A 12,701-nucleotide genomic window follows, 5' to 3' on the forward strand; every position below is an offset into this window, starting at 1 on the left:
ATCAAACGGATATTTATACCCCCAATTAAGGATAACCGTGCGAGTTTCCCCACCCATAAAGCTGGGAGAAGCCCAGCCGTTGGATTGGCATCATGTTGTTGAACGTGGGAAGCACATAGCCACCAGAATTAAATAAGGCGTGCCCGCATACCAAAGTGCTAGGGACGTGCCTTGGACAGACGAAAAGTCTGGCACTGACGGGGGATAAGATGTGACAAGCCGTTATGACGGCCCTGACAACCCGAGGATGTCAAAATCCTCCTTTCCACCCGAGGACCCGGACTGCAGGATTTTGAGGGGCTATTGTAGGGACAGAGAATTTAGCAACCGCGGCCCACTTTGTACCAAGCCTAAGGCCCATGTCGAGGATGAAACAATGCCCGAGGACGGAGTGTGAAAGTCCGAAATGCCCAGAAGCCTTGCCGAGGACGACCGTGTCCTAGGCCTACTGAGACTAGGGAAGGTGGAAGTAAGGGCCCACTAAGACCAACGTTCCCGAGCGTCTAAAGAGAAGGAACAAGTACAACGTGTCAACCATAGAGGTATGGTAGAGGAGCAAGTCTAAGATGAACTGTCACCTCCACATTAAATGCTCACAACTAACGTTCTGACCGCATTAATGAGGAAATGACCTCTGAACGGCGCAGCCTTGGTTGCTGCAGACCACAGAAAGAATGGAAAGGCGGCTGATGGGACAAGCACTCAAATAGTGACTTGCTTGATCAACAAATGGAGGGCTGAGATCAACTGTAAGGGGGGTATATAATGTAAGGAGTCCCTTTTGAGAGGAGGACGAAAGGGAAAGAAAGGGAGAAAGGTCGGTAGAAGGATAGAGCACTGTTGCTTTCTGGACCATCACTGAAATCTTTGTAATCGTTCACTAGAGGAATAAAAGAACTTCAAGCTCCTCGGAGGAGGGCTGAGGAGCACCATTGCACATTTCAATCCAAGTTCAAGCCGTTTAATCCCTGTACATCCATGCTCAGTTAGTGTATCCCTCACTAGGGCCTAATTCTTGAACCCGCTCTCTACAAATTCATTATAATGGGCTAGCTGGATTTGAGTCCACTCACTCAACAGTAGAAGTACCCTAACCCGGTCCCTACAAGTATCTTTATGAAGAGAGACCAACCCCATCACCATGAATATGAAAAACATTGATTGAAAAAAGAAAATACAGCGAGATTGAATCCTAGTGAATCTATAGAAACAAAAGGCCATGTCAAAATGGAGTTTTTTCCCCTTACTTTGATGTTTGTTTTCTGCGTGACGCTGTTCTCTCTCTTAACAACCTGTTTTCTGCCTTACGTTTAAGGGAACTTTCGTGCTCTTCTTTTATATATATATAAGATTATATAGATAATAGATATCCTAGTAGCTAGGATACGTGGTATATTAAAATTAAACGTCTACATTTAAGATCCTGTGAGAAAAACGTAGTATAATTTCCAAAAGAAAGCTGAGATGTGAATACGGATGCTAACTAAAAAAAAAAAAAGTCCAGATCCTACTCTCTTCTACGTGCTGTGTTTCTCTTCTCCAAAACCCTCTTCACCTGAAACTGGTTAGAGATCTCTCGGCAAACACATGGAATTTTTCAAAGATCGACGCACTCATGTAACAATCACAGTCTGCCTTTTGTCCTTCTGTTTACTCTATGTATTCCTAGCCCCTTACATCGGTTTCACGCCACTCTTTTCATTACCATATCAACCATGTACACTCTCTAAGACGGTAAGCATCATCAAGATTAAGATTCAAGAATAGCATATTATAATCATTGTTTTCTTGTTTTTTTCTTAAAATATGAATCTATAATGTTGATTGTTTATATAAATCCGATTTTGTGTTCTTCTTATATTATATATGTGTAATAAGTGCAACGTGACCAACAACAAAGATGCACTCGAAGCAGCTTTATCTGAGGCTTCAATGGAGAACAAGAGCGTAGTAATCGCTATTGTCAACAAGGCTTATGTAGAAGGCGATAAGCCAATGCTAGATTTGTTTTTGGATAGTTTTTGGCTTGGGGAAGATACACGAAAATTGGTTGATCACCTTCTACTTGTTGCGGTCGATGAGACATCGTTTGAACGGTGCAAATTTCTTCGGCTTCATTGCTATAGGCTCCAAATGGACGATGGGGTAGACTCCAATGGTGAGAAGGTTTACATGTCTGATAGTTTTATCAAGATGATGTGGAGGAGAACCCTATTTCTTGGAGAAGTACTAAAGCGAGATTACAGCTTTGTTTTCACGGTACGTTTCTATCTCAAATTTATGAACATTATTATAGGGTTATTTAAAAAATGAGAAACTAAATTTGATTCGTGTGTTTGTAGAGTTTATCATCACATGATTAAGTTTATCAAAAATCAATGTTAACATTACTTAATTAAAGTTAGTATTTAGAGCTGTCCACTGATTTAATGAGTCTAGATATTTATCAAATTATGCACCCAACAAAGATTACTTACCTCTGAAAGTGATTCTATCTTATCTTATATTTGTTTTGTTATATATTCCTAAATCTTTTTTTAGGATTACAGAATTAGTCCTCTATTAGGACCATAGAACTTGAAGGTTACGAAATGATCGTGGGTTTTTATCCTTCTCAATAAATAAATCATTGGTTTTTCTAATCCATGACCATATTTAGAATAAAACAGAATAGGAATATTATGTAGAGGCTATGTATGATGGAATTTCTTGAAACTAAAGTTAGGAGATTGATGTTGCTTGAACTCAAAATAGTAGAAAAAAGAGAAAATTTTCAAATTCTTCCCAGTAGGGTCTGCTTTTGTATAGAAGTATTAGAGGTCTGAATCATAACCTCAAGCATAGGGCTTTCACATGATTAAATTAACTTTCGACTGTTTCCATGTTGCTATAATGCTGCTATAATATTGAAGGTGCGCGCTGCATACTTCTATAATTAGCTAGGAAAAATAAATAAATAAATAAACAAACAATGTGGCCAGCTACAAAGCACACAAATATTCAAAATTTGGTCTGCATGTTTTGCAATAATATTCCATTAATTCTCGAAGCACATATATTCTTTCTTTTTTTTTAATGAGAAATACATAAATTTTTTTATATGAATAATATTGCTTATATGATCAATACCGATGAGCAGAAATGAATGGTTTTCAAAGGTCAAGATAAATATATCTATAGGACCAATTCCTGTTCCTCCTCCAGGGCTTGCTTGGTTTGAAAAATTCACCCTAATCTCATTGATTTCTACAAAAAGAATGTGGCAATACTTAATTTGGTAATGCTTGTGTTCATATTAGCTTGCTTAATTTCATTTCAGCATATCAACCTACCTAAAGATGCAGTAACGCATAGATGGAGCCGCCTAATTAATTAACTGCCCCTTCTTTAAGGTGATATTAAATGAGGAATGAATGACCTAACAGCCATAACTAGCGTACAATAATCAACCAAAGTGAAGAATGAATGACCTAACTGCTTGTACTTGTAGGGTAATAAATAAATAAAAAGGCTAAAACCAATGCAATAAACACCAACCTAGGAAAAAATGTCTAGCGATCAAGGAAGTCAATTGCTGGTATGGCCACCCTAAGAAAAAATGTCTAATAAACAAGGAATTTAATACCAGTATGGCATACCGATGCCATAATAGCCATTAAATTGGTACCAGTATTCTTCTAAAATATATTGAATAAAATACCGATTTTGAAAATATTTTTGGTGTTTCGGCTAATACAATAAAAAAGTATTTAAGTTAATATATATTTGGGTTATTGCACATAAATTAATGTTTAGACTTATAAAATATGTAAATTTTAAATTTAATGTTGATAATTATAAAAATTAATTAATTAATATACACACACATATATAATTACTAACCCTAAAACAGTACATTGATACTGAAATATTTCATTTCTCTAACCAAACCAAAATAGCCTTTGGTACGAAATTAACTTTCTTATTATAAACAAAAATTTTCACACATTTTTCACAATTGGTGACATAACTTTTTTGGAATTGAGATTAATGCATAATAAAAGTGGTGTCATTGAAGAATTCTAGTGAAATTGATAATATTCCAATTATAATAAGTTATGTCAATAATTATGAAAAATGTTATGCTGCTAACATAAATATGTAAAAGAATAACTTTAGTCTTTACACCATTATTTGGTTTTGTTCCACGACTGATTATACTATTAGTGATTATGATTTCATGTGACCAAATTGATTGATGAATGCTTTCATTACAGGACACTGATGTAATGTGGTTAAGGAACCCATTTCCAATGCTAAGCCAAAATGAAAGAATAGATCTTCAAATTAGCACCGATAACTTCAATGGCAACGAATGGTCTAAAGACAATCCCATCAACACTGGCTTCTACTTTATCAGATCGAACAACAAGACCATCTCATTGTTTGATGCATGGTACGCCATGAAAAATAACTCTGTGGGACTAAAGGAGCAAGATGTTTTATTAAACATGATGCATGAAGGTGTGTTTAAAGAGCTAGGCCTCACTGTGAGGTTCTTGGACACAAACTATTTCAGTGGGTTCTGCAAAGATAGCGAAGACTTTAAAGCTGTTCGAACTGTTCATGCCAATTGCTGTCGTACTATTAGTGCTAAGCTGACGGATTTGATGGCTGTTATTCATGATTGGGAGAGATTCAAGAGGGCATCTACCAATGAGAGTTTATCCACTGCATGGTCAAGCCACGTGGCATGTTCTGATTCATGGAAAAGTTAATATTTAAATTTTCCATTTTTTTTTTTAGTTAGATAGATAGGAGGAGGGATTTGAACCTAGACCAGGACAAACCCAAGAGGGTCGAGGGTGAATGGGGCAATTCCTCTTTGGCCTCACTCAAATATCCTTACCCTCTATACATATGTTCATGAATTTTCTCTTCAATATATGCCTTTGACCCTATTAAATAACTTGTTATTGAATTTATATATTAAAAATTCCATCATTAGATTATTTGTTCTACCACTAAATTGGGGCTATCCTAGGATAGTCCCAAAAAGCGCCGGTATAGGTCAAAATGCCTATTCTAGTGCGCTTTTTTCCCCAATGCTGCTCAACGAGTGTGGTAATAGGTCTGCCTGATCTACACTAGTGCTTTTAAGACTACCGGTATAAGTCTTAGAGGTTTTGAAACTCTATCCCAACACTTTTTAAACTGTTGTTATAGGGTAATTTTTTTTTTCTTTACATATAGCCTATAGCAGCGGTTTTAAAAGCGCCGCTATAGGCCTTTTGTAAATATGGGCTATAGTAGTGGTTTCAAAAGTGCCGCTATAGGCTTTTTTTAATACATGCTAAAAAGGCCTATAGGTCTTTTTTTTTTCTTTTTTTTTTTTTAAAATCAGGCAAAAATATTTTCCATGCATTTTGTTTTCCCAACTTGTTTATAGCTAAACAAAAATCAATGTTAATTAAAGGACTAGATCTAGTTGACAGACGCCAATATAGACCCCATAATAATCAAACATATTTAAACTGTCAAATTAATATAATAAAATAATAAATTACTAAATATAATAATTGTTATGCCTAATACAAGACTTTCCAAATGTCTAGAATGTTATATCAAAGTTGCAAACTAAGAAAAAAAAAAACCCCAAACTTGATGATTGATTTTGTGCAGTAAGAGAATGGCCAGTGGTCGCCAGCATCATCATCATCCTAAATATAATAAACACAATGTTATAAGTTCATTCAATGACAACGTTGCTAAATAACACAATAAGAATGCAACTCATAACTTTATATAACAATTATCACAACCAAAAGTCAAGTAATCTAATTGTATACCTTATAGAGCAGACCCTAGGTCATTTACAAAAGAAGAAGAGCAGACCCTAGTACAACACTTTTAAAAGCATTGTAATAGGTCATTTACATAAGAAGAAGAGCAACCCCTATCCCAGCGCTTTTAAAAGCGTTGGAATAGATCATTTACAAAAGAAGCAGAGCAAACCCTATTACAGTGTTTTTAAAAGTGTTGTAATATGTCATTTACACAAGAAGAAGAGCAGATCCTATTACAACGCTTTTAAAAGCATTGTAATATGTCATTTAGAAAAGAAGAAGAGCAAACCCTATTATAGTGCTTTTAAAAGCACTGTAATAGGTCATTTACACAACAAGAAGAGCAGATCCTATTACAGCACTATAATAGGTTATTTACATAAGAAGAAGAGTAAACCCTATTCCAGTGCTTTTAAAAGCGCTAGAATAGATCATTTACAAAAGAAGAAGAGCAAAACCTATTCCAGCACTTTCAGAAGCGTTGTTATAGGTCATTTACACAAGAAGAAGAGCAAACGTCATTTACAAAAGAAGAAGAGCAAACCCTATTCCAATGCTTTTAAAAGTGCTGGAATAGGTTTTACATATGAAGAACCCTAAAGTAACAGTTTTAAAACCGCCGAATAGGCTCTTCACAAAAAAGAAAATAATAATTTTTTTTTTTTTGATAATTTTAGCCTATAGCGGTTGTTTGGAAACGCTGTAGTAGGTCTACCTATACTAGCAATTTCGCAAACCGTAGCTATAGGACTCCTATAGCTGCAGTTTAGAAAGTGCTGGTTTTGAATTGCCGTAATAGGTCAACCTATACCAGCAGTTTCTAAAAGCACTCCTATAGGGTGACCTATTACAGTAGTTTTGAAAAGTGCTAGGGTAGGATGAGTTTTTTGTAGTGTATATGTTTTTGACATTAACATCAATATTCATGTCAATCAATTATTATTTAGGGTAAACTACATAAATAGTCTCTATCATTTACACTATATTTCAATTTGGTCCCTAACCTTTCAATTGTGTCAATTTGGTCCATATCCTTTTAGTCAAATGTCATTTTGTGTTTGAAACCTATGATTTGAATAAATCCATCATTTCACCAAATAGCTAAAAGTCAGATATGCTTCAAGTAATATTATCTTTTGTATTAATATAGTTGATCAGGCTCTACAACAGTTAAATTTACGTTGTGTTATGACTACCTAACTTGTGAATATTATCCCAACTTGGTGGAGATCTGAGATACCTAATGACAGGAACTGACCCAGGATTTTACACTAGCAGGGGCCGAAGTATAAAATAAAATAAAAATCAAATAAGCATCTATATAGTATTAAAAAATTATAAATACTCAAAATTGTTGTTTCTAAATACATTAAGATGCAATCATTTACCAACAAAGACAAACAAAAACAAAATAGTGTCCTTTTTTAATACTAGGCTGGCTAGGATTTTTTTTTTGTTGAAGTTAGAGCATTCACATTGATGGTGCTAAAAATTTTAGCTTTTAGCACCTCAAAAAATATTTTATCTATTTTACCACCTCACTTTACAATATACTCAATATCAATTGTTCGATTTTTTTTAATAACTTCATTTAAAATAATAAAAACAATTCATTGAAATAATAAAGGAAGCGAGAGAACTTGAGTTTTTTAATTGAAGGAAAAGATATAATCTTAATAAAGTATTGTATTTTATTTTTAACAACTTGCTATAGTCAACTAATATTTATACTAGTTTATTGTAATTGCAAAAAATTTAGCTTTAACTTCTCCAACAACACATAATTTTTTGACTCTTTTGTGATAAAATAATTTTTTTTTTTGTTAAAATACAATCACCATTGTGAATATTTTTATTGTTTTTGTTAAATTTTTTTGTTGGATAATTACTATTTGGATGAGGCTAATTAAGCTTGTTGTGGAAAAATGGAAACTAAGGTTGTGGAAAAATGGAAACTAAGGTTGTGGAAAAGTGGCTAACTACAAAAGTGAAAAATATTATAACCAAAAAAAAAAAAAATTGGACCCAGGGAGGCCGGGCCCCCACTGGTTCCGTCCCTAGCCTAACAACCGTTATTATTTTAGGTATAAAGATTAGGTAGCTATATATATACATATTACCTCTTTTATGTGAAGACAGCGTAGTCCGTACAATATAAGACCTTGGGATATCGATCCAATGGTTTAGGAGTGTGTACGTAATTATCTCACAATAATCCCTTGTTATTTTTGCCCACTTTCCATCTTAAGGATTCAGATTCCTGGTGCATACATGTTACATATGTATAAGACAGGAAATTTCTAACTAAAACCACAAAAGAAAGCGAGGAACTCTCTAAGTCTCACATGTATTTAAGATTCTCTTACCTCAACTGAGGCTTATAAATTAAACATACACTAGCTTATCTTCACAAAAAAAGCAATCAAATACAAACATGGCTGGAAAAATGGTATCATGCATTGCCGTACATGCTGCTTTGGTGACATTTCTCCTTGTTTCTACCTTTGTCATCGCGGATGATAACACCCTAGTTCCCCGTGACAGTTCACAAATAAGCAATTGGTTTCAAAACAATGTGAAGCCGTTTCAGCAGCGTAAGGGTTCTCTAGACTCAGAACTTGTTCAAGCTGAGGAAGGTGTTAAAATCATCAAGGTTAATATAAATGGAGGAGGAGATTTCACCACCATCACTGACGCCATTAAAAGTATTCCGGCTAGGAATACCAAACGTGTCATTGTGCATATTGGACATGGAGTATACAAAGAGAAAATAAAAATTGAACGCACCCAGCCGTTTGTTACTTTACTTGGAAACCCTAAAAGCATGCCAACTTTGACATATGATGGCACAGCTGCGAAATATGGAACTGTAGATAGTGCCAGTTTGATTGTGGAATCTAATTACTTTGTTGCCGCAAATCTTATTATTCAGGTGCATATATATATGTGTGTGCTTCTACAAACTCGTTCATTTTTATATTTTTTGTGTTTTACTTGAACTTTATGTGTGCATGTGTATGTTTTTACACTTGTTTATGTACAATATTTCACATCAATATCTATAATTGACGTAGAAATGTTAACATTTTAACACATAAAAATAGAAAGAACATACACAAGAAAACGAGTACAAGGGTATAAACGCCCTATACATATCTTTGATAACATGTTGTGGATTTCTTATTACAGAACTCTGCACCAAGGCCTCATGGGCAATCCGGAGCTCAGGCAGCTGCATTGAGGATCTCTGGCGACAAGGCAGCCTTCTTTAACTGCAAAATAAAAGGATATCAAGACACTGTCTGTGATGACAGGGGCAACCATTTCTTCAAGGACTGCTACATTGAAGGCACCGTTGATTTCATTTTTGGAAGTGGAACCTCTATTTATTTGGTATGTCCAAACTTTTCTAGTTATCATGTTAGTGACACAAATTATTTCACATATTTTTCTATACATTTCAAAAGGGCATAAAGATTCGAATCAGACATTTTAATTAGAAGCATGCATGTGCCGTTTAACCTAAAGTTCAATGGCAAAAATATTTCATAGTTTATTAAGTTTGTATAACATCATTTTTATATGGACACTCTTGCTAACACAACTTTTATTAAAAAAAAAAAATAGTTTAATGATTTAGATTAAATATTACAAATTTAAAAATGTGCAAACTATTACGTCATTTAAAATTTCAATAAATAAAATCTTAATCATGAAATAAATTATTATCACATCAACAATTTTGAAATTTTCATTGAGTCTTATATTGTTTGTTTTATTTATTTATTTATTGTCAATCTTGGTGATAAAAAGAATAATAATGGACAAATATTTTTTGGGTGCATGCAGAACACTCAGTTATACGTACTCGGGCAAGGTAATGAAGTCTCGTTCATCACAGCACATGCAAGGGACTTTTCCTCGGAAACTACTGGATACTCATTTATACATTGCCATATTAGTGGCACTGGACATAGTACATACTTAGGCAGAGCATGGAGGGCGAGGTCAAGAGTGGTCTTTTCCTACACCGACATGAGCGACGAAGTTAATCCTCTTGGATGGAGCGACAACATCCACCCCGAACGTGACAGGTTGAGCCATCTTTTTTCTATTTGTTTTCAGTTAATAGTATTCAACAGGATAATGATTATTAGATATTCACTATTGCACACTCACCACACACACATTGCCGGTCACATGGGCTAAAATCCTGAAGTGTGTACGGAATGTATATACTATGACAAATTATCGATTATCTCAAAAATTTAAATTGGTCGAAAATTGTAAATTTAATCATTGAATCTAACACAGTGATTATTGGCATTGCAGCACTGTTTTCTTTGCAGAAAACAAGTGCACCGGACCAGGTGCAGACCCTGCTAAACGAGCCAAGTTCGCCAAGCAGTTGAGTGATGCTGAAGCTAAACCATTCCTCTCCCTTGGCTTTATCAAGGGTTCCTCGTGGTTGCTTCCTCGTCCAAATGTGTAGCTTCATTGTTTAGGGAGTAATATCGTACAATCAAAGCTAGCTGGCATGAATGCGCAGGATCGCTCATGCAAATTAAAGTCGTTTTTGTTTTATACTTTATTTTTCGATTTGTAATAGGATGATTTCAAACTAATGGTTAACGATTTGGTAATTTGAAATAGTATTGAGAATTACTTACCACAGAACAAATGGAAGCTAAAACAATTTGAAATTTGTTAGTTATTATTAGAGTCGGTGTATATTGCTTATGTGAATTGTCTCACTCTAAATTTAATTAAGAGTTCTGTTAACGGATGTCTTTAAAACTTATGTTAATAGATAATTTTATGAAAGTTTTAATGCCACTTTCATTAAAAATATAAAAAGATGTCAAAAATTTTAATTATTTTTTTTTTCCATATAAAAAGTTTTTAAACATAATTCTTAAATCAATACCCTTAAAGTACCGGTTAACTTTTCATTTTAATTAATAAGATCAGCTAATCATTATTAATAAGAAGAATAAGTATTATGTCATTATGCTTTTGGTGTATTAAATAATTACTCATCATAATAAATTATTAAAACAAATAAAATTATAAATGTTGGAATATTACCCCATTTGAGAAGTTAAATATTTCAATTTGAAAAAAATTATGTATATTATATATTTCCCTATAAAACTTTCACTCACATTGCATACCTAACAAACTAAAGTAATAAACACATAGGAAAAAGAAATAATCCAAATGATACATTTAGTACAGATCTTTCAATTGCTTATTAAATTACATCAAATTAAGCTATTATTTTTGCGGTTGCTAAAATAGATGTTTAAAGTGAATAGTCCTAAACCCTAATAATATTATTGTAGAATGTCTTTTAGATCACACGATGATGGAATGGTGTAACTTGCACCTTGATTGAACAAAGAAAAAAAAAAAATCCCACGTCATTCTTTATCAATATTTTACAAAATACATTTGCAAAAAAAAAAAAAAAGATACTCGTACAACAAATGCCTAGAACTTGTGATCGTAATAGGGGTGGAATCTTAGCGAAGAACTTTTGAGTTCATGCCAGGATGAGCTATACGGATTAAGGACTGAAGGGAAATATTGTTGGTGACAACTGAATTTTTATGTTATGCTTGAATATTCTAATATTTTTGAAAACTAAGTTCAAATATATCTCCCTACCCATTGTTGTATTGTACCTATCGAATTATTATTATAAAAAAAGTAATATTAAAATATTTGGCAAATTAACGAACCCATTAGTCCATTACCATCCCTATTAATCATGTGATATATATGCATAATAATAATGACATTTCAAATTAGAAGTGATATGGCATAAACCATAAGTACGCCATTAGACTTTTTTTGAGAATCTAGCACACCATTAGACTAATTAATCTGATAAGTATTAACCGAAAATACTAACAAAATGCTTGATTGGTTAAAAGCATAAAGTTTATGAGCTTTATTATTCAAATTAAAAATACTGGACCAAATTTGCAATAAAAAAAAAAAAAAGAAAGAAAAAAGGTAAAGTTGAGAGTGTTTAGGAACTAAGTTGATTTTAGGGTTCAAATTAGCAAATTTTAAAAAATCTTGAACCTGATTAACATTAACCAAAACCCTGGAATATGTTATCAAAATTTATCTTAAAAAAAGTTCTAAAATTTTAAGTAAGGTTGTATCCCGAATATAACTAGGTCATATGAAGACTTTTATATTATCAATGTTCTCAATAATATCCATTCCAATTATAAATATGAAAGTAGTAAATATTATTGGGTTTTTAAAATAAGATATATAGGAAAATTGGAATTTATTTCGGTTTTTCAAAATACAAATATGATGGGGTTGGGATCTAATTTAGAAATATTGGGTGATCAATTAAATGAAAGACAACTAGAGTTTCATATTTCTTATTTTTTATTATATGATGAAAAAGATCAAAAAATTCATACAAAGCTAATTTAATTTGATAGGCAAACTTCTATGATTCTTTTTTATTTTTTGACAATTTGATAATTGAGGAAGGGAGATTTGAACCTTAAACATCTTTTTTTGAAGTATTAAAATATTATTGGGTTTTTAAAATAAGATATATAGGAAAATTGGAATTTATTTCGGTTTTTCAAAATACAAATATGATGGGGTTGGGATCTAATTTAGAAATATTGGGTGATCAATTAAATGAAAGACAACTAGAGTTTCATATTTCTTATTTTTTATTATATGATGAAAAAGATCAAAAAATTCATACAAAGCTAATTTAATTTGATAGGCAAACTTCTATGATTCTTTTTTATTTTTTGACAATTTGATAATTGAGGAAGGGAGATTTGAACCTTAAACATCTTTTTTTGAAGTATTATGAGATACTAGTTGAGT

At 33.0% G+C, this 12,701-nt stretch overlaps 2 protein-coding genes across 2 annotated transcripts; both read left to right on the plus strand.

Annotated features, from left to right (window-relative positions):
- The first annotated feature begins 1,736 nt into the window (after nt 1-1,736).
- On the plus strand, nt 1,737-4,905 carry LOC112000988 (uncharacterized protein At1g28695). The gene is made up of 2 exons (XM_024033156.2): nt 1,737-2,259; nt 4,257-4,905. The coding sequence occupies exons 1-2, from the start codon at nt 1,867-1,869 to the stop codon at nt 4,755-4,757; spliced, it is 894 nt and encodes a 297-aa protein (XP_023888924.2). The 5' UTR covers nt 1,737-1,866; the 3' UTR covers nt 4,758-4,905.
- A 3,316-nt stretch (nt 4,906-8,221) lies between these two features.
- On the plus strand, nt 8,222-10,477 carry LOC112001000 (probable pectinesterase 48). The gene is made up of 4 exons (XM_024033168.2): nt 8,222-8,757; nt 9,015-9,218; nt 9,675-9,919; nt 10,158-10,477. The coding sequence occupies exons 1-4, from the start codon at nt 8,260-8,262 to the stop codon at nt 10,315-10,317; spliced, it is 1,107 nt and encodes a 368-aa protein (XP_023888936.2). The 5' UTR covers nt 8,222-8,259; the 3' UTR covers nt 10,318-10,477.
- Nucleotides 10,478-12,701: the final 2,224 nt, after the last annotated feature.

The sequence above is a fragment of the Quercus suber genome, unplaced genomic scaffold (genome assembly GCF_002906115.3).
Source record: "Quercus suber isolate HL8 unplaced genomic scaffold, Cork oak 2.0 scaffold_805, whole genome shotgun sequence".
NCBI classification, from domain to species: Eukaryota; Viridiplantae; Streptophyta; class Magnoliopsida; order Fagales; family Fagaceae; genus Quercus; species Quercus suber.